Below are 23,603 nucleotides of genomic sequence, written 5' to 3' on the forward strand. Positions count from 1 at the left end.
TTGCAAAAATCGAGTTTTCATCCGATCTCGACGTTTTAAGGTCATAGGAAGCTTCCCTGACTACTCCCGCGAGGTTGTCACTGTGTCAGTATGTGTGTGTGTGTGTGTGTGTGTGTGTGTGTGTGTGTGTGTGTGTGTGTGTGTGTGTGTGTGTGTGTGTGTGTGTGTGTGTGTGTGTGTGTGAAAGTACGTGAACCGCTTATAACTTTCGAATGGCTTGACCGATTTCATCGCGGTTGGTGCCATTCGAAAGGGCTTGACCAAACTTAGATTTTGAAAACTATTTGGACCAATTCAGATTAATAGATTTTGAGAAATCTTAAAAAAACTGAAAAAAAAATTTTTTTTAAATGTGGTTTTTTTGGAATAACTTTTAAACGGCTTAAAGGTTCAATTCCAAAAACTAATCAGCTCTTAACCTCAAAAAACCACGTCGATCGCCACCAGTCCGGTCAAAATCGGTTAATTCGTTCGAGAGATATCGTGAACGAAAGAAAACCGAAAAAAGTTTTTTTTTCGAAATTACTCCGAAATTTTCGGTTCGATCAATTAAAACCTCAAAATTCTTTATAAGGCAGATAAAACTGCGTCGAATACCGCCAACCGGGTGAAAATCAATTGATCCATTCAAAAGTTATTGCGGTTTGAAAATTCCAAAAGTAATGTTCTATGAAAATTCCATCAGACTTTTGAGCTCGAAGAGCTCAAATGCATAGAAATACTATCTCTTTGAGCTCAGCGAGCTAAAAATATCACATAAATTATATTTTGAGCTCAAAAATCTCAAAAACGTCATAAGTACAATTTTAAGCGCCCAGGTTTAGAATTAGCGGGAAGTTGCAGGGATGACCTTTAGGGTGGACCGTTTTACTAATTTTTTTCGTTAACGATAACTCACGAACGAATTAACCGATTTCGACCGGGCTGGCAGCAATCGACGTGTTTTTTTTATGTTAAGAGCTGATTACTTTTTGAAGTGAAACTTCTTTAGAATCGTTGTGATTTCAAACCGGATGCAACGGAAAAAACGACAGGTAAGAGACACAAATACAAAAATGTGTAGGATGAAGCCGGCAGAGAATGAGACAGAAATATACATACTATTTTATATTATCGGTCTCTCCTCTTTGTCCCATACTTCGTAGCGTCCCCACTCCCGTCTTCTAAGCATAATCGCCTGTAATTAGTGAGCCAGACTGAGAGAGCAAATGTTAGTGTGGATGTATATTGCACACTGTTTAATACTTGCTTGTATTTGAGCATTTAACGTGTGTTAATTTTAATTAAATAATTTTTTAATTAAAATAAATTTATTCTGTATCTAATTAATGCAAATAACATTAAAAAAAAAATAAAATCTAAATAAAAAAAATTTTTTTTCGCCTGAAGTTACCGTGGAAGTTATTTTTTAGTTATAGTCTAAGCATTTCACCTAAGAGCGTTCAACTATTAAATCAGTGAATTAATCAACATTTAAGTATAGAAATATAATAAAAAAATTAGGAAAACGGTTGACCCTGAAGGCTATCCCTGCAACTTCCCGCTAATTCCATACTTAAGCGCTTAAAATTGCACCAATGACGTTTTTAAGCTCTTCGAGTTAAAAAAATACAATTTATGGGTTATTTTGAGCTCTCCGAGCTCAAAGAGATTGCTTTCCTTTGCTTTAAAGCTCTTCGAGCTCAAAAGTCTGATAGAGATTTGATAAGACACTATTTTTTGAATTTTTAAACCGCAATAACTTTTGAATGAATAAACCGATTTTTACGCGGTTAAAAGCATTCGACGCAGTTTTTCAAGCCTCATAGAGAATCTCCAATTTTGAATTGATCGCGCTAGGAATTTCGGAGTTATTCCGAAAAAACACTTTTTTCGGTTTTCTTTCGTTCACGATATCTCTCGAACGAATCAACCGATTTTGACCGGACTGGTGGCGATCGACGTGGTTTTTTAAGGTTAAGAGCTGATTAGTTTTTGGAATTGAACCTTTAAGCCGTTTAAAAGTTATTCCAAAAAAACCACATTTGAAAAAATTTTTTTTTTCAGTTTTTTTAAGATTTATCAAAATCTATTAATCTGAATTGGTCCAAATAGTTTTCAAAATCTAAGTTTGGTCAAGCCCTTTCGAATGGCACCAACCGCGATGAAATCGGTCAAGCCATTTGAAAGTTATAAGCGGTTCACACACACACACATACAGACACCGTGACAACCTCGCGGGGATAGTCAGGGAAGCTTCCTGTGACCTTCAAACGTCGAGATCTGATGAAAACTCGATTTTTGCAAAACGGGCTAAAAACAATAACTTCCCGATTTTTGAAAATCTTCGATTTTCTTATCGGGAAGTTAAAATATATATATTGATCAATAATTAAATATTATTCAGTTTAAAATAATAATATATCATCATAAATTATATTTTATTATTAAAATGTCAGTGTCAATAACTAGGCTCAATTTTATTAGTATGTGACAGTTATTGACACTCAAATTCTAACCTATAACACGGAAAATTATTTGTTTACGGACATCTCCATAAAATGTTTAAATATTTATTTTTATTATTATTGCTTATTATACTATTGTTTATAATCACAGTGATGAAACATTTATTTTTTTTTTTTTGATAAAAAAATTCACATTTATCGATCAAATATACTTTTTATAAATACGAAAATAAGTAGTGTGAGAAAATATTACATCAATTGTTGCTATGAAAAAATATTACAAATGATTATTGCTATAATAATATATACTTTTTTAGAAATATAATATAAATATATATATATATATATATATATATATATATATATATATATATATATATATATATATATATATATATATATGTCATTTTATAGATGATGAATGTTTTATTTGAAATAAATACTTAATTTATTATAAATAAATGATTTTAATTCATTTTAACTTAATAGTATAAGTTAGTAAATAAGTAGTATATTACACACCTGCAGCAAAAAAATAAGAAATGTCTTAGAACACATATATGTGATCTTATCTGAGATATTTCATATTTTTCTACCATAGATTTGTATACTATTTTTCTGTCTGACAGAGGCGGAAAGCGGCAATTTCGTTTAGCGTAGCGGGCCGAAAGTTGCCACTTTCCGTCTGGAGGGCAGAAAAAATCATTTTCAAATATGAGTGTCGGAAACTAGGCCGATGTCAGTGTCAGAAACTACAGCACAAAAAATTTTGAGTGTCAGAAACTGGGGCTTCAAACATCATTTTTTGAAATGTTAATTTAAATTATTAATTCGCTTCAAATATCTATTTTGCTCCTATTACCGTTTGTAGAAATTTTAAACTTGTTAATAATATAAAACATTATTTGTTCTAATAAAATTTTATATGAGTTATGATAGTATAACCTTAATTGTCACTCTTAAAGTGTCAGTAACTGGGCTCTTTACCTTATACAAAATGAAAATAATAGTTCTAACGTAAATGATAATGTGCCTGCTTGATAAAAAACAATAAACCTTACATTTATCCTAATACTCCTGATTCTCTATTTTACTAATTGACTATATCTGTCTCAATCTCTCGTAGCCTACCCCTGATTAAAAATACTCATTAAAGAGTATTGAAAATCATGAAATTTGACATGTTTTCAATAATCCTAATTCTTTTTTTTATGTATTTATAAATATACAGTTTACATGAAGCGACTGTTTATTTTTTCAATACTTTTCAATAAGTATTTTTAATCAGGGACTCTTCAGAAGTTTCACTTCTACCGTGTGTGACTTGCACACACACACACACACACACACATTTTTTTAAATTGATCGGTCAGGCCGTTTAAAAGTTATTCCAAAAAAACCACATTTGAAAAAATGTTTTTTTTGCAGTTTTTTTGAGATTTCTCAAAATCTACTGGTTTGAATCGGTCCAAATTATGGTCAAAATTTAACATTAGTCGAGCCCTTTCGAATGGTGTCAACCGCGATGAAATCGGTTAAGCCGTTCAAAAGTTATGAGAGGTTTACATACGGCCGTACACACACACACGCACACCTCTTTAATGGGTTGGTCACATTAACTGACCTAGCAAGACGATCGTTCCCTCCTGTCACTCACTGGGAGTGTCCGGAACCCGTGTCGATTATTTCCGACGATGCGGGCTACGGCTGATGTGAGCTTGCTCTGCCGAGGTGTAAGTTGCAGTAGCAGATCAGAAGCCAGCCACTTCGGGCCTTGATCAGGAAGTACGCAGTGAGTGTTAGAGATCGGAATCTTCACCGCCCCGAACGAGTCTAGTCCGTCCGTGTATTCCGGGACTGGCTAAGTGTCGGCTAGGCCTAAGGGAACTGGGATAGGAGTACTATCTCCGAGAGTACACCCGTTCCTAGTTATGACAACCCGCTCCACTCCGTACGATGCGCTGGTAAATCAAAAAGTATGAGTAATTTACAGGAAACAAACAAGAGTGGAAACGTGCTTCATGCCCATCAAGCAGCGATTGAAGCAAGCGCTGAAATAAAGAGAACGCAAGCGCTGGAGCGCCTTGAAAAGCTGACCATTGAGCTGCAAGAGTTTGTTCAAACTAAGGTCAATATCCACAAGGAGATAAAGACCAAGACAACCAGTGTAGTCAATTCTCTTGGAAGATTCAAGAAACTGGACGAGGAATGGCAGTCATCACGACGACGCATTCAAACTGAAGTTGAGACGGAAGAAGCAATGGACACTGGAGCCGACGGTGACGGCGAATCTGCTGCTGAGGACAAGAGTGAAACTGACACAAGGCCTGGAAAGAGAAAGGACCGAAATTCGCCAGAGCCAATCAACAAAGTCACAAAGAAGAAGGACTTGAAAAAAAGCCCTCCCCAACGACTGGCAGGGCAGGGCGACGAACCTAAGAAGGCGACTGATTGGGAAAAAGTACAGTCTAAGAAGGAGAAGAGGAAGCTAGCTAGAGAGCAACTCTCAAAGCAGCCGCCGAAGGAGCCCAGACCAGAGCCTAAGCGGAAAAAACCATGCAAATGGATCTGACCCGACGATCATCCACCCGGCCGAGAAAACAAAGTATGTCGAGATTCTGCGTCGCATAAAGCAGGACGTCCCAGATGAGCAGGTTCGTTCAGCTGTGGATAAGATCAACAAGACGAGAAGTGGCAACTTGTTGATTACGATTTCGAGGAAGAGCACTGACAAACGCCAAGCCCTCCAAAAGACGATCGCAGACATCCTTAAGGAGGAGGCCAAAGTGATCTGCAAAGGACCACAGGAGACCATCGAGATCCGAGATGTCGATGACGACACGACGAAAGAGCATATTCAGACCGCTCTAAAAAGGGAAGCTGGAGAAAGTTGTGAAACCCCACTAGAGGCAATCAAGATCCGTAAAGCCTTTAGGGGTACGCAGACAGCCACAGTGTCACTACCAGCAGCTGCAGCACAAAAGTTACTGGAGGGAAACTGCAAAATAAGGATCGGCTGGGTCAATTGCCGAAAGAGAGCAACGAAGAGACCCATACAATGTTCGAATGCTGGCACTTTGAGCACTTCGGATCTCAGTGCAAAAGCGAAGTCGACCGGTCTAAGCACTGCATAAGGTGCGGAAAAGAAGGACACAAAATTGCTGATTGTAAAATTCCAGCTAAATGTGCACTGTGCGTTGAACGGCACGGCGTAGAAAAGGCGGCTCACCATGCAGGCACGAACAGATGCCCCGTCTTCCAAGAAGCGCTCCAGAAAATAACAAAGCCAAGAACATGAAGATATTGCAGCTCAACCTCAATCATTGTGAGGCTGCGCATGACCTGCTCATACAAACTGTGCGCGAATTAGAGGCAGACGTAGCACTTATAAGTGAGCCTTATAGACACCTGAGTAACCAACCCTGGGAATCCGACAGCACTAACAAAGCCGTCATCTGGTCCTGCGGTAAATGTCCTTTTCAGAGAACAGTCAACAATAAAGAAGCCGGCTTCGTAGCAGCATGGGTAGATGGCCTCCGCTTCTACAATTGCTATGCACCACCTAGTCTCTCTAATGAACATTTTGAAGACTTCCTTGATCGGCTAACTGAGGATGCAAGAAAACACTTTTCCGTGGCAATAGCTGGTGACTTTAATTCCTGGGCAGCAGACTGGGGCAGCAAGTTCACTAATACACGTGAAAAAGCACTTCTCGAAGCAATGGCCACACTAGACGTGATCCTTCTTAACACCGGTGACACGCCAACGTATACTAAGGGAGAGGCAAACTCAATTGTCGACCTCACATTTGTCAGCAGTTGCTTAGCTCGAAGAAGTTTTTCTTGGAAAGTCTTGAACATCTACACAGCCAGCGACCATAGTGCGATACTATGGGAAATATCAATTGGCCAGAATCTAACAAGAGTCAACAGGAGCGCTAGCGCGGTTGGATGGAAAGTTAAATCTCTCGACCTTACTGCTTTAGTAGTAGCCCTAAAGTGCAATCCGATCATCGTAGAAACTGCTGAAGAGAAGACCAAGGACCTAATGAGAAGAGTCACCCAGGGCTGCGACGCCAGTATATCCCGGAAACGTGGCATGAATTCAAGACCTTCGGTGCACTGGTGGAACGATCACATTAGCATTCTACGTCCAGAGTGTTTTAAAAAAAGAAGAAAGTTTCAGCGTGGCTACAGATGACCTAACTCCGCAGAGCTCTTGGCAGAGTATAAAAAGGCCCGTCGAAAATTGAACAGAGTCATCAAAGAAAGCAAAAGACGCTGCTGGAAGGAACTGGTTGCAGAAGTAGAGAAAGATCCATGGGGCAGACCGTATAAGGTGGTTATGACCCACCTGAAATGCCAGCCAATGCCATCACCTACGTGTCTACAGCTCCTAGAGAAGATTGTTACTGCGCTGTTTCCCCAACAACCGGTATTCACCTACAAGTTGGAGCAGCTCAACGTTAAAGACATCCCAACTATCACGTTGGATGAGTTGATAGAGGCAGGCAATCGAGTAGGGAATAATAAGGCGCCGGGATTGGACGGAATCCCTAATATTGCCCTGAAATCAATCCTTAGGGCAGCACCGACATTATTCCTGGATGTTTACGATACATGCCTGAAGGAAGGGACTTTTCCCCAGAAGTGGAAACAGCAACGGCTAGTACTACTTTCGAAAGGGAAAAAGCCGCCGGAAGAATCGTCATCCTACCGACCACTCTGCATGTTAGACACGGCCGGCAAGATATTCAAGTGCATAATTCATCAGAGAATAGAGGCTGTAGTCGATCCACTCCTGGCAGAGAACCAGTGTGGTTTCCGAAAAGGACGGTCAACTCTGGATACGATCAAATTGGTTGTTGATATAGCCAAGGATGCAATCGCCGGAACGAGATGGAAGGGCGGAAAGAAGAAATACTGCTTGGTGGCTGCTTTGGACATCAAGAATGCCTCCAACTCTGCTAACTGGGACTGCGTCATGCGGGCTCTAGAAGAAAAAAACGTACCAGGATACCTTCACAGAATGGTAGCGAGCTTCTTCACGAATAGGATCCTGAAATATGACACGAAGAACGGTACGGAAGTGTACGAAATCACCGGAGAAGTGCCACAGGGATCAGTCTTAGGTCCTTTGCTATGGAACATCATGTATGATGGCCTCCTGAGAATAGCATTGCCTACGGGAGTCAAACTTGTAGCATATGCGGATGACGTAGCTGTCGTGATCGTCGCAAAGCACCTCGAAGAGATAGAAATGGCATTTGATATTACATTCAGACGAGTCAATTTGTGGATGGACATGGTGAACTTGCAACTAGCCAAGCATAAAACCGAGGCAGTGCTCATCACCAGTAGAAAAACGGTAGAAACTATCAAGTGGAGAGTCGGAGAACAAGAAATCACATCAAAACCATTTATCCGTTATCTGGGAGTGATGCTGGATGCCCGACTCAATTTCAAGCAGCAGGTGGAACATGTCAGTGCCAAAGCGTCAGTAGCGAGGGCTAGTCTCGCACTGCTGATGCCTAACATCGGAGGCCCAATGCAGAGCAGGAGGCTACTATTGTCATCAGTAGTCACATCAGTGCTCACTTACAGAATATCCATTTGGGCTGATGCACTGGAAACTCAAGAATCATAGAAAAAAGCTGGACCAGTATATCGACTGAGTGCCCTACGAATAGCTAGTGCCTTTTGCACAATATCAGAAGAAGCAGTGTGCGTCATTGCCGGAACACTACCTCTTAAAGTTCTAGCAGAGGAAAGACGGGCCCTTTACCAACGAAAAAGGTCAACTGCACTGAGCCCTGAAGAACTTAGAATTGAAGAACGGCAGAACAGCATAGGCCGATTGCAACTACAATGGGACGCTACAGAGAAGGGTAGGTGGACGCACCGCCTCATACCTCGGATCGACATTTGGCTTAACCGGAATCACGGCGAGGTTTATTACTATCTCACACAGATGTTGTCTGGACACAGGTGTTTCCGAGAGTATCTGCACCGCTTTAAGCACGATGATTCTTCGGAGTGCCCGTCCTGCCCAGGAGTTGATAAAGATACGGAGCACGTCTTCTTTGTATGTCCTCGTTTCGAACCATAACGTGAAGAGTTGGAGAGGATCCTGAACCAGAGAATGCAACCAGATTCACTAGTGGAAGCAATGTTGTCGTCAGAAGCTGCCTGGAACGCTACTAACACGTTTGCAACAGAAGTCCTCAAAGACTTGCGTTCCACCGAAAGAAGAAGAGCAAATACCAGAAGCCAGAAGGAAGGCAGTTAACACCTTAGCCACCAGAAGGAAGATCAGTAGCTAGTTCCTCCCCTCACGAAGTAATGCCTGACGGCGGTTTCCATGAGAGATTAAAGGAAAGAAGAAAAGGGGTTTAGGGTTTAGTGAGTAGGGGCGTTAGCGTCGAGTTTTAGTATGACGCTGCGTCGAGTCGTCACATATCCAGGCCAAACAGATATGCCTGGAATCTGCAAAAAGGATTCCCCCCTCCTAAAAAAAAAAAAAAAAACACACACACACACACACACACACATAGTGGGGCCTATCAAGCAATTTAACACCGTCGGTTGGAAGGTGAAATCTCTTGACCCAGAAGTATTGCTAACAGCCCTCGATAGTGATCTGATAGAGACTGGATGTGCAGAAGAACATACTAAGGCCCTGATGATGCGAGTAACACAAGCTTGTGATGCCAGTATGCCTCGCAAACGTGTTATGAATTCGAGACCTGCGGTACACTGGTGGAATGATCATATCAGCAACCTCCGTAAAGAGTGTCATCGAAAGAGAAGAATATAACAGCGTGGCTATCAACGACCTAACTCTGCAGTGCTGATCGCTGAGTACAAAAAAGCTCGTCGTGAACTTAATAAGGCCATAAAAGAGAGCAAAGGAAGATGCTGGAAAGAGCTCATATACGAGGTCGACAAAGACGTGTGGGGTCGGCCGTATAAGGTGGTCATGACGCACCTGAAGAAACAACAAATGCCGTCACCTACGTATCCCCAACTTCAGAAAATCGTCACGTTTCCACAGCAACACAGTCTCAATTATCAGTCAACGCAAGATGAACTGGACGACATTCCACCTGTCACTGAAGAAGAATTGTTGGAGGCCTGTAATCGGGTAGGAAATAATAAAGCGCCAGGATTGGACGGAATCCCTAATATAGCCTTGAAAACCATCATAAAGGCAGCACCAACATTATTTCTAGACGCTTACAACGCATGCCTCAAGGAGGGGACTTTTCCTCGTAAGTGGAAACAGCAACGGTTAGTACTTTTACCCAAAGGAAAGAAACCGCCAGAAGAACCGTCATCTTACAGACCACTCTGCATGCTAGATACGGCGGGTAAGATATTTGAGCGTATCATCCATCTGCGAATAGATGCAGTAGTCGACCCACTCTTGGCAGACAACCAGTATGTATTCCGGAAAGGACGATCAACCCTGGACGCGATCAACCTGGTTGTTAATACGGTCAAAGAGGCAATCGCAGGAACTAGATGGAAGGGTGGAACGAAGAAGTACTGCCTGGTGGCTGCCTTGGACATCAAAAATGCTTTCAATTCCGCTAATTGGGACTGCATCATGCAAGCTCTCGACGAGAAGAACGTGCCAACATATCTTCGCAGACTAGTGATTAGCTATTTTACAGATAGAGTGCTGGAATACGATACAAAGAATGGTCCGAAAGAGTATGATATAACCGGTGGTGTGCCACAGGGCTCTGTTCTTGGTCCACTTCTGTGGAATATCATGTATGACGGGCTCCTGAGACTGAAGCTTCCAAGATGTGTCAAACTGGTAGCGTATGCGGATGATGTTACCGCAGTGATCGTCGCCAAACACCTCGACGAGATTCAACATCTGTTCGACATCACTTTTAAGAAGATCAACGAGTGGATGGATACAGTGAACCTACAACTGGCCAAGCAGAAGACCGAAGCAGTGCTTATTACCAGCCGAAAAGAAGTTGAAACAATTAAGCTAAAAGTCGGTGACCGAGAAATCACATCACAACCTCATTAGGTGCTCACCTACGGAATATCCATTTGGGCTGACGCACTAGAGGTGCAAGATTCATGGAGAAAAGCTGGACCAATATATCGTATGAGTGCCCTACGAGTTGCAAGCGCCTTTCGAACAATATCAGAGGAAGCAGTGTGTGTCATTTCTGGAACTTTGCCGCTCAGAGTCCTAGCTGAGGAAAGACGGAATCTTTACCAACGAAAGAGGACAACCACACAAAGTGCCGAGGAACTCATAGCTGAAGAACGGCAGAACAGCATCGCATGATGGCAATCGCAGTGGGACGCCGCGACAACAGGGAGATGGACACACCGTCTCATACCGAAGATCGACGTTTGGCTAAACCGAAGTCATGGCGAGGTCAATTACTATCTGACGCAGTTGTTGTCAGTACATGGATGTTTTCGGACGTATCTTCACCGCTTCAAGCATGATGATTCACCGGAGTGCCCGTCCTGCCCAGGAATCAATGAAGACGCGGAGCACGTTTTCTTTGAGTGCCCACGATTTTACCCACAGCGAGATGAGCTGGAGATGATCCTAAAGAAGAAAATCCAACCAGAGACAATAGTAGAAGCAATGTTGTCATCAAGAGCCTCCTGGAACGCCATCAGCACATTTGCAACAGAAGTCCTTATAGACTTGCGTTCCATCGAAAGAAGAAGAGCAAATGACAACAACTAGAAGAAAGGTAAAATAACACCTTAGCTACCAGAAGAAAGAGCAGTAGCTAGATCCTCCCCTCACGAAGTAATGCCTAACGGCGGTTTCCATGAGGGATAAGGGGAAAGAGGAAAAGGGGTTTAGGGTTTAGTGGGTAGGGGCGCTAACGTCGAGTTTTAGTAAGACACTGCGTCGAGTCGCCACATATCCAGGTCAAACAACTATGCCTAGAATCCGTAAAAAGGATTTCCCCCCCCCCCTTAAAACAAAAAAAAAAAAACACACACACATAGTGACAACATCGCGGGGGTAGTCAGGGAAGCTTCCTATGACCTTAAAACGTCGAAATCTGATGAAAAACCGATTTTTGCAAAACGGGGTGAAAACAATAACTTCCCGATTTTTGAAAATCTTAGATTTTCTTAGCGGGAAGTTGAAAAAAACTGAAAAAATTGCGAAATTTTGAATTTGCATATCTTTTGAAAAAAATTTTTTCATTGTTTTTCCTTTGGCAGAACTTCGTTTTATGATAAACGAAAATTTCTGACCAAAATTTGTCTAAATCGAAAGAGATCGATTCCAACTATTTGTCAACTTGACATGGAATGACCCAATCGCCAACTATTTCTTTAAATTTTGAAATTTAGTCATTTTTAAATGGCTGTAACTAGTCTTTTTGTAGAGATAATCATACTTTGTCTTAGAGTTTGGTAAAGCTCAAAGACTCTACTTTATGAATATAAAATCGTTTTTTGTAAAAAAATTGCGTAAATTATGTGTAAATTCAATTTAAAACAAAAAAGGATTTTTCCCATGTTAATTTAATGGGAAACTAAAATAAAAATAACATTCTTTTAGAGTTGAGCTATAGGGCTCATCTTTGGTGAGGATTTTTTTTATATCAAATAGAAATATTTGAGAGGGTAAAAGTTAAAAAAAAAAATTAAAAAGTTTTTTTGAATCATCCTAATTTATATATATATCCGTACAAAAACAGTTTCACTGTAAAAAAATCGCGCCAAGTCCACGTTCATAAGACTATTAAAAAAAAAAAAAATTTTATTTCTTTACAAAAAGATATAAAATAAAAAATTAAAAAATCCAAGTAACCGATATGGTTGTATATGATTTTCGGAAATTAAAAAATATTTTGTTGTAAATTTAAAAATTAAAAGAAACAATTTTGGAACGTATTTAGTGTGCGTGGTTACGAAATATTTCACTTTTTATGAAATTCCTAAAATCTATCTCCTAGGACTTTTAAAAAAAATTGAAGTACACAATGACGCACACCAAGTACGTTTCAAAATTGTTTCTTTTAGTAAGAAAAAAGTTAAAATCTAAAAATCTGGGTCGCTATAGTTTGTGCTGATTATTTTTAGTAATTTTAAATAGAAATTATAAAGATAATTGATAATAATCAAGTAATACGCGTAATAAAAAGCATGAACTACTATTATAAAATATCATATAAAAAAAAATCAAAATAAATTTGAAAAAAAATTTGTAACCTCAAAAAACCGTTTTGCTTACGGTATATACACACTCGGTAGTTTGGCTTGAGAACGGAACTTGGCGCCAGACTCTATCGAGTCTGTTGATTTTCAAAATCCCATATTTTCACTGCTTTTTCTTCAAATAACTATTGAACGCGTCGAGATATTTGAATTCTGTAAAATGCATCTGAAAGCTGAAAAAATAAGCTTCAATTTACATGTTCACATATATTTCTAGACCAAAAAATATCTATTCTGTGACCATTTCAATGAAATTTTACTCTTGCAGTCTTTTTGATCGGTTTGATGGTTGTAATTTAATATTAAATAGAAACATTTTCATTAAGTTGATATTAGAATTAGTCTACTCACCTTAGACTTCCTTCCCCTAAGCTATACCTCATGAAAAATGCGTTACTTTAGAGTTTGCAGTACTTTAATAAACGTTTTCAGAACTGAATCAATAACTAATGGCTATTCTAACCGATCATCATTCTTAAATGTTACAATATTTTTAATCTTGACAAAGTTCAAAGATTAAAAAAGAAATAAAAATAATTAGAAATGATATTTTGTCATGACATGTAACACACGTTAAGCAAAATCAAAGTTCAATTCATTATGAACATTCTCGATAACCGTGGATCTGGAAATAATAGCATTGGATTTCACTTCCTTTGATGATTTCACGCATAAATTGATAACGTGTAACTAAGCGTAGATTGAATAAATAAAGGCAATATATAAAAAATGTAAAATTCTTCATTGAATTAATTGAAAAATCAATAGAACACAATAAACTTAAAAAAAAATCGATAGAATTTTTTTGGTAGTACTGTTTACTGAAAATATAGGGGAGGGTGGGGCAAGACGGCCCACCTGGGCCAAGAAGGCCCACATCAAAAATTGACCAAAAATTTATTTTTCTAATTTTGTTTTTAATCACCACAAATTCGGGTTATTGATGCATTTTTAGCCCTACGCTTGAAAACAAAGGCAAAATGAGCCACTGAAAAGTTATAAAAAAGAAGTTATCTTATAATTTCATAACCTAATCATGATTAATAAAGTAAAAATCATATTTTTCATCTGATTTTATAGATTTAGGGCAAAATAGACTATTCGAAAAAATTGTAAATAACAATAACAAATTTTTTATTTGATAGAAAAATAACAATTAATAAGGCCTTTAGGGTCAACCGTTTTCCTAATTTTTTTGATTTGCACAGATTCCAAATGAGCATTGAAAGTTTTAGTTAAAGTCATTGCAAGTCTCATAAGTCAAGTTGAAATCTATCTACCTTCAAGTGCGACGAATTTTACTGTAACTTAAAATTTTCTTAGTTACATCCATTTTTTATAGAAAACAAAATTAATATGTTTTTTACGAATTCTATTTAAATAAGTAGCCAAATTTATTTTTCACATATCAAGTGTTTAGAAAATTTATTCATTTTAATCTGTTACATTTCCGCGATCCCGCAATAAGAACAATTTATCGGTTATGTGATCAGTAGGGCCAGGACTTTCGCAGCAGTCCCTGGCCCTAGTGATCAGCAAAAATAACATGTATGTTAAATTCTTAGTCCGTTAACTGAATAACTACATGTAATGTTAAGTTTTGGAAACCTTACAATGACATTTTGCCCGCTACCAAAGAGACGATTGTTGTAAGGAAATTTTTAGTAAATTTAATAGACATGTTCTAAATTTCATGTTTCAAAAAGTTCTAATTTATAAACAACAACATTTTTTCTATTCTACTCATCTCTCTGACACAGCCTGCATATGAAATATATGCATATGAAACTATTGTTTGGAAATAAAAATTGTTCGTTGTTAACGCCCCCACAATTCCTATTGAGGTTGGAATTTAATTAATAAAATCCATTCTTAGCTGAACTTGACACGAAGATTATACACGAAGATTTCTACCAAATTTGAAGTCTGTAGGAACTATAGCTAGGAAATTTGAATTTTAATTGATAATATCTACCCCTGCAATTCTTATTTAGGTCGGGTTGTCGTAAAATCCTCATTTAGATTACTTTTTCATCACACATAGAAGACTCCTACCAAATTTTGGAGTCTGTAGGAGCTATAGCTCGGAAATTTACAATTTTCATTGTCAACACCCAACCCCGCTATCCATATTAGGAGTAGATTGTCATAAAATCCGCTCTTAGATCATTTCTCCATCACATACAGAAGATTCTTACCAAATTTCGACCTTATAGGAGCTACAGCTCGGAAATTTTAAATTTTCATTGTTGAGATTCACCCCCGCAACCCCCTGTGGGAGTGAGCTATATCATTTAGAGTTATTATCAATTAATTCTCGCAATATTCACAAATGTAATTATCGGTACTGTACTTGGTAATACATTTGTAGAAAAAATCATTTCACTCAATTTTTTTTCTGTAAAAGTAGGGGAACGATTGGTATTATGTTATCAATAGTTTTTCTGAGTAATATAAAAGTGAATGCAGTTGTCCAGGAGAGAAATAAATACATTTTTGACGTGAGAAACAACTTTGCCATGAAAAAAAAAAAAATTTTTTTTGGAACTTTGGAAAAATTCCGGTGAATTGAGTCAAAGTTGGACGAGAGTAAATCCACTTGATAGTAGAAAGCCACAAAAAATAAAAACCGGCTTAGGTGGGCCGTCTTGCCCCACCCTCCCCTAAGCATTTTATTTAAATAGTAGACAATTATGTTATATAGCTTAATGAAATTCAGTTGAATAATAATCTTGATAAATGCTTTTATAAATTTGTTCACATACATGTTTCTTTTAGCATATTCTCGAAACGTTATTCAAGATATATTCAAGTGTAATTTTACGCAGGAATATTCATGAATTACTCTACTCTCACCGAAATTGTATGAATTCTCTTTACTCTGTACTATATACACTTTACTTTGAGATGAGAGTGCAAATGAATCGGTGGAGGTCAGAAAGCTGATTTTACGAAGCGGCAAATCCATGCAGATTAAGAGTCTTCTAGCATAGAGTTTAAAAATAAAAAATTTATTATTATATCCTACACTTCAATTAACCAAAGTACATACTCAACTACTTTTAATTATATCATCTGAACTCTTTTCCAACTAGTTGCCATGTAAATATCATTTTACAATTATTTATAAAAACAAGACTTGATATTTTTTCATTTTTTTATGTATATATTTTGTTTTTATACTCCCGAGTTTCAATTTAACGTTGAAAATGTATTTGCTTTTCTACATGGACTTTTATCCTCGATCGACCGATTTTATTCAATTACTCACGAAACGCAAATACGACACAACTCAATTCTATTTACGAGGTTCAATGCATGTGGCGGATTTATTTAAGTTTATAGGACAAGAGTAACCAGATTGATAGTGACATACAGAAAGCAATATCGGTACATGGATTTAATGTAAATATATTTTATTTTATTCATGTGTACTTATAAAAAAATATGTAGATTTCAATTTATATTTCAGGTCGACCAATGGTAAATCCAACGATGCAGACGGTGTCTGCAAAGGAAGGAGACGCTTTAGAAGTTGCTGTCGAATTTTGTGCAGAACCGTCTTATACCAAGCTCCTCTGGCTGTCTTCTGAGAGTGTCTACGTACCCGGAGGCAACGCCCGAGATGATGTTCGAGTCTTAGAAGTCGAGGTAAATTATCCCCCAATGTCTCTCCACTCACTTCGTTTCATTGCCTGCAGCCACGCTTTTCAACATTACAAACCTTTAAGATCTCCTTTAAACTTTATTCTAACTTTCGTTAATCTCTTTAATTCTCCTTTCAAGTCTTGATTACTTAGCGGACATCACAACAATCGCTGATAAAAAAAAAAAAAAATCAAGGAGAAGATACAAATAATAATTTTCAGAAAATCGGTTGTTCTTCTATAAAATGTTAGTTTAATATAAAATTACTTCTTGTCATATAACTTGTGAGCGCTTCCTAGATATGGGTCATTCCACCAAATAAGAACATTTTTACGGGGCGACCCTCGCGGATTATGTTTAAAATTTATGGAAGTGTTCTCTATCATAAGACGAAAATTCCCTGAGAGTTTTAGCTCTTAATACGCAGCGGTCTTGAAGTTATGATTTTTTGAAATTTTGGAAAAAATTTTTTTTCAACTTTTTCGTCAATTTTTCTGATATGAAAAACATTTTTAAACAAAATCGACAAATATTGTATTTTGTAGGAAAAATTCTCAGCTTTTGAATGAAAATATTTATTTTTTCATAAACTCATCAGAAGACCCTTAAAAATCGAATTAAAGTGGAAAAATTGATTTTTTTCGGTGAGCAGCCCAAAATTCTTCAAATTTGAATTTTTTTTCTGAAAGCTGGGAGTTTTTTACACAAAATAAAGCGTTTTGCCGATGTGCATATTTTTTGTTTCGTCACAATTAAATTAAACGCAAATTCATTATAATTAAAATACTTTTATTTTTGAACTTTTTTGAGATGTGGACACAGTTTTAATGAAAGCATAACCAATTTCATCTTTTAAAGGTACAAAAGTGTGTAATGACTGTGTACCTTTCACCGTTTTCGATTGAGAATATCGTACGTCTAACACATTTTTTTTTATTAAATAATCGTCATTAGCTATAAAAGTAAAGTCAACGCTTGTAAAATTTTTCGTTCCCCAGGAAAACAAATCTTGTGGTTTCAGTATATGCTCTTTATTGTTCATTTGTAATGAAGCTCTAGCAGCATATCGTTTTAATGAACCCGCAAGACCATCGCATGGTCCTTTGCCATGGGCAGTTGCAAAAAAAATGCCACTCAGCGTTGATTTCGAAGTCAGCATAATGATAACATAAGTTTGTAAATGCTTTCTTGTTTTTGAATTGTTGTGGAGCTCCATCAGAGAAGTAAAAAATCGTATTGATGACAGCAAACTTCTTTTTAAGAAAGGCAATCAATTGCTCTTGAAATAAATAAATTAAAACTGTGTCGTGCTTAAGACAATCTGAAATACCAACAAAGCTCAAATGCTTAATAGTATCATTTTCGTTATAATAAATCACCATTGGAAATATAGTAGCTTGATCATTATTCCAATGAAAGCCTTGAGCTGCTTCCTGCACAACAAATGCATAATTTTCCGCAAAGTCAAATACTACGGCGAATTCCCCGCTCTTTAAATTTAGTTTTGTATCAGAAAAAAATCGACTTTGTGTTTTCGCAATAAAATCATGTTTCAAAAGCTTATCAAGTTGCGTCACTAAAGTCTCGATGAAGTCTTCGGAATCTGAAGTAACATTCACAATAGTACAACGGTCTGTTGATGTCCACATTTTATATTGGATTTCATTAACATCAGATTCATTAAACGACACACGAAAAGCACGATTCTTTTGGATTGTTACAAACTAATTTATTTAATAAATTTTTGTAAATTGGCTGAGATTCTACAACCCAATCGGTGTTTTTCGCAAATTTTGGAAAATTACATCCTAAATGGAATAAATGTAATAAGATTAATAACTAGTTTTAGTACAATTATAGAGAATGTCAAATACACAAGTACCTTCTAACATCAATTTTACATTTTGATGAATAGTACAAACACATACGACATGTGTACCACTACTTCCAGCAAGAATACAATAAGTAGGCCTCAACCGAGCGAATTTAGAAAATCCGATTGCCACTGAATTATATTCCGCTTTGAAGCTTTGGTACAATTTTTTTAAATTACAAAGAATCAACTTTTTTTGTACCCTAGTTCGATTTCCATCACAATCCTTCACAGATTTAAAATCTTTCATGCCCGCTAATTGTTTTGAGTTTTCTTCGCTTTCATAAAAATCAATGACAAGTTTTTTTACATCTAACTTAAGCAGCTGATTGCCTGGAACTTTTGTGGGATTCAAAGTATTAGTAGTCATTTCACCAGAGTCTAAATCAACATTCACAGATTCACTGATATCATTTTTAAGATTCAGTACCATTTTTCGAGAACAGTTAAATTCAGATGCTATACGACTGACTTCCCAACTGTCGGGTAAAATTGAAAGCAGCTTCTTTTTTATTGATCTGTAAAGCAAACGATCGATCGTATTAATATGAAAAAATGAAGATATTTTAAAATGATCGATTGTTAAAAAAATTTACTTGTCACTTTCAGCGTTATATAATTTCTTCACTTTAGCTATCATGGAACAATGATCTTGATTAATCTTTCTGTAGGTAGATTCAAGTACTATTCCAAATTGTGATTGGAACTTATTCTCTAGGGCAGCATAGCTCTCATCAAGTTTTTTTACTCCATAATTTTTAACTACCCGCTAAGAAAATCGAAGATTTTCAAAAATCGGGAAGTTATTGTTTTCACCCCGTTTTGCAAAAATCGAGTTTTCATCAGATCTCGACGTTTGAAGGTCACAGGAAGCTTCCCTGACTATCCCCGCGAGGTTGTCACGGTGTCTGTATGTAGATGTTCTGCATAGATGTTTGGCCTGGATATGTGGCGACTCGACGCAGCGTCATACTAAAACTCGACGCTGGCGCCCCTACCCACTAAACCCTAAACCCCTTTCTCTTCTATCCTCTGATCCCCCATGGTACCGCCGTAAGGCATTTCTTCGCGGGGGGAGGAATTAGCTGCCGCTCTTCCTTCTGGTGGCTAAGATGTTTTTTATTTCTATCTCCCTTCTAGTTTCTGTTTTCTGCTCTTTTTCTCTCGATGGACCGCAACTCTGTAAGCACTTCAGTGGCAAAGGTGCTCGTGGCGTTCCAGACAGCTTCTGATGACAGCATTTCTTCTACTGTTGTCTCCGGTTGAATTCTCTTTTTTAGAATCTTCTCTAATTCATCGCGCTGTTGGTTAAAACGAGGACATGCAAAGATCACGTGCTCCACGTCTTCAGCGACACCTGGGCAGGATGGGCACTCCGGAGAATCGTCGTGCTTAAAGCGGTGAAGATAGGCTCGGAAGCAGCCGTGTCCTGACAACATCTGCGTAAGGTAGTAGTTAACCTCTCCATGACTCCGGTTCAACCAGTCGTCGATCCTCGGTATAAGACGATACGTCCATCTTCCTTTTTCTGCAGCGTCCCACTGGAGCTGCCATCGGTCGAAGCTGTTTTGCCGTTCTTCAGTTCTGAGCTCTTCAGCGCTTAGTGTAGTTGACCTTTTACGATGATAAAGGTTCCGTCTTTCCTCAGCGAGGACTCTGAGAGGCAGAGTTCCGGAAATAACGCACACTGCTTCCTCGGATATTGTGCGGAAGGCGCTGGCGACTCTTAAGGCACACCGTCGGTATACTGGTCCAGCCTTCCTCCATGATTCTTGCATCTCGAGAGCGTTGGTCCAAATAGATATACCATATGTAAGCACCGATGTGACTACAGATGATAACAGTACCCTTCTGCTCTGCTTTGGCCCTCCGATGTTCGGCATCAGTCGTGCTAGACTTGTTCCCACTGCTGACGCCTTGGCACTGACGTGTTCTACCTGCTGCTTAAAGTTGAGTCGGGCATCAAGCATCACTCCTAAATATCGAATATAAGGTTGTGATGTGATTTCTTGTTCGGCGACTTTCAGCTTAATTGTCTCTACCACTTTCCTGCTGGTAATAAGCACTGCCTCAGTTTTGTGTTGCGCCAGTTGCAGGTTCACTGCGTCCATCCACCGGTTAACGCGCTCGAAAGTGAGATCGAACACATGGTTTATCTCGTCAAGATGTTTGGCAACGATCACTACGGCTACGTCGTCTGCATATGCTACGAGTTTGACGTTTCTTGGCAGAGTTAGTCTTAATAGGCCATCATACATAATATTCCACAGGAGCGGGCCTAGAACTGAACCTTGTGGTACACCTCCAGAAATAGCATACTCCCTTGGACCGTTCTTCGTGTCATACTTCAGGACCCTGTTTTCAAAGTAGCTTGCTACGATCTTAAGAAGGTATTCTGGTACATTCTTCTCTTGGAGGGCCTGCATGATGCATTCCCAATTGGCGGAGTTGAAGGCATTTCTGATGTCTAGGGTCGCCACCAGGCAATACTTCTTCGTTCCACCCTTCCATCTGGTTCCTGCGATTGCTTCCTTGGCCGTATCAACAACCAGTTTGATTGCGTCCAGGGTTGATCGTCCTTTCCGGAATCCATACTGATTGTCTGCCAGGAGTGGGTCGACTACTGCTTCAATTCTCTGGTGAATTATGCGTTCGAATATCTTACCCGCTGTATCTAGCATGCAAAGTGGGCGGTAAGATGACGGTTCATCCGGTGGCTTTTTCCCTTTAGGAAGCAGCACTAACCGTTGCTGTTTCCACTTTCGAGGAAAAATCCCTTCTTTGAGGCAGGTGTTGTAAACATCCAGGAATAATGCCGGTGCAGCCTTTATAGCTGTTTTTAAGGCAATGTTAGGGATTCCGTCTAATCCCGGTGCTTTATTATTCCCTACGCGGTTGCAAGCCTCCGTCAGTTCTTCTTCCGTGACAGTTGGAATGTCCTCCAGTTCTCCTTGAGCTAACTGGTAGTGAAGCTCGCGTTGCTGCGGAAACAGCGCGGTAACGATTCTCTGCAGAAGTTGTGGGCATGTGGGTGCCGGCATTTGTTTGAGTTTTAGGTGATTCATGACCACCTTGTACGGTCTACCCCACAGGTCTTTGTCCACCTCGTTGATGAGCTCTTTCCAGCATTGCCTCTTACTATCCTTGATGGCTTTGTTCAGTAATCGACGGGCTTTTTTGTACTCTGCGACCAGCTCCGCAGAGTTAGGTCGTCGATAGCCACGCTGGGATATTCTCCTTTTCTTTAGACACTCTTTCCGAAGAACGCTGATGTGGTCGTTCCACCAGTGTACTGCCGGGCGTTGGCTTATGCTGCATTTCCGGACCATACTTGCGTCACAGGCCTGGACAACTCTTTTCATCAGGTCCTTGGTCATTTCTTCTGCGGGTCCAGTAGTAATCGGTTCACTATTCAGGGCTATTATCAATGTGCTTGTGTCAAAAGACTTCACTTTCCATCCAATGGTATTGAGTGACTTGATTGGTCTTCTTGTATTCCGGTCATGTAATATTTCCCAGAGAATTGCCTTGTGGTCGCTGGCTGTGTAGATATCCATCACCTTCCAGTCGTATTTCCCACTGATGAGGCTGCTGCTGACGAAAGTGAGATCTACAATAGAGCTTGCTTCCCCTTTAGTATAGGTTGGCGTATCACCACTGTTGAGCTGGACTACATCTAGTGTAGAGAAAGCTTCGAGGAGTGCTTTTCCTCGCGCATTTGTCTGCTTGCTGCCCCAGTCTACTGCCCAGGAGTTGAAGTCACCGGCAATCGCGACCGGATAATGCTGCTTGGCGTCCTCGGTCAGTTTGTCCAAGAATTCAGTGAATTCAACAATGGATAGGCTAGGTGGTGCATAACAGCTGTAGAAACGGATGCCGTTAACTGTTGCTGCTACAAAGCCGGCATTATCATTGTTAACTACACTCTGGAAGGGATGCTTACCACAAGACCAGATGACAGCCTTGGTGGTGCTGTCAGATTCCCAAGGCTGAGTATTCAGGTATCTATATGGCTCTGCTATCATTACTAAGTCTAACTCTAGTTCTCTTGCTGTTTGCATAAGCAGATCATGTGCAGACGGTGTCTGTATGTATGTGTGTATGTGCGTGCGTGCGTGCGTGCGTGTGTGTGTGTGTGTGTGTGTGTGTGTGTGTGTGTGTGTGTGTGTGTGTGTGTGTGTGTGTGTGTGAAAGTATGTGAACCGCTTATAACTTTTGAACGGCTTGACCGATTTCATCGCGGTTGGTGCCATTCGAAAGGGCTTGACCAAACTTAGATTTTGAAAACTATTTGGACCGATTCAGATCAATATATTTTGAGAAATCTTAAAAAAACTGAAAAAAAAATTTTTTCAAATGTGGTTTTTTTAGAATAACTTTTAAACGGCTTAAAGGTTCAATTCCAAAAACTAATCAGCTCTTAACCTTAAAAAACCACGTCGATCGCCACCAGTCCGGTCAAAATCGGTTGATTCGTTCGAGAGATATCGTGAACGAAAGAAAACCGAAAAAAGTGTTTTTTCGGAATAACTCCGAAATTCCTAGCGCGATCAATTCAAAATTTGAGATTCTTTATGAGGCTTGAAAAACTGCGTCGAATGCTTTTAACCGCGTAAAAATCGGTTTATTTATTCAAAAGTTATTGCGGTTTAAAAATTCAAAAAATAGTGTCTTATCAAATCTCTATCAGACTTTTGAGCTCGAAGTGCTTTAAAGCATAGAAAAGCAATCTCTTTGAGCTCGGAGAGCTCAAAATAACCCATAAATTGTATTTTTGAGCTTGAAGAGCTCAAAAACGTCATTGGTGCAATTTTAAGCGCCTAAGTATGGAATTAGCGGGAAGTTGCAGGGATGGCCTTCAGGGTCAACCGTTTTCCTAATTTTTTTCAGAATATAACCTTAAATTAAACGCATAGAAAAATAATTAAGTAAGTTTTCACTCAGTAAATGAAAAACTTAATCAATAGAAAATTTTTACCTGTCTTTTTCAATAAGAGGAATTTTCAAAAATCGCTCTAAAGAATGATCATTGTAATCACATAGATTGTCGCTAAAATTACTGACAGTTCGAGATAAACTGCTTCCTTGAGTACAAATTTCAGCTGATATACTCAGACTTTCAACACTAATTTGACTTGAAATAATTTCCTCTTCCTCTGATGCCGGCGGAATATATTCTTTGACACGGAATCGACAACGCACACATAACATTGAAGTGTCATCTAAGTCAGGAAATTTCCAACGATCTTCGTCGGGAAATTTTTTTAAATCTTTAACTCCTTTTTTATCTAAAAGTTTCGTTTAATTAGATGTCAAAAGTCAATATTAAACACAAGGCCATTAATTTAATTGGTTCTACGTAGAGGTCATACATAAGAGGTCAAGTGCACTGTATTAGTTACTTAC

The 23,603-nt window shown here is 38.9% G+C and overlaps 1 protein-coding gene across 3 annotated transcripts in view; it reads left to right on the forward strand.

Moving 5' to 3' along the window:
- The window catches only part of LOC123269442 (hemicentin-2), a 593,151-nt gene that overhangs the window by 559,046 nt on the left and 10,502 nt on the right, over window positions 1-23,603 (forward strand). For all 3 annotated transcript variants that reach the window (XM_044735146.1, XM_044735148.1, XM_044735147.1), the window contains exon 9: window positions 16,149-16,327. In XM_044735146.1, coding sequence (XP_044591081.1) covers window positions 16,149-16,327 — 179 coding nt within the window. The remainder of the gene's footprint in view (window positions 1-16,148; window positions 16,328-23,603) is intronic.

The sequence above is a fragment of the Cotesia glomerata genome, linkage group LG7 (assembly GCF_020080835.1).
Source record: "Cotesia glomerata isolate CgM1 linkage group LG7, MPM_Cglom_v2.3, whole genome shotgun sequence".
In the NCBI taxonomy this organism is placed as follows: domain Eukaryota; kingdom Metazoa; phylum Arthropoda; class Insecta; order Hymenoptera; family Braconidae; genus Cotesia; species Cotesia glomerata.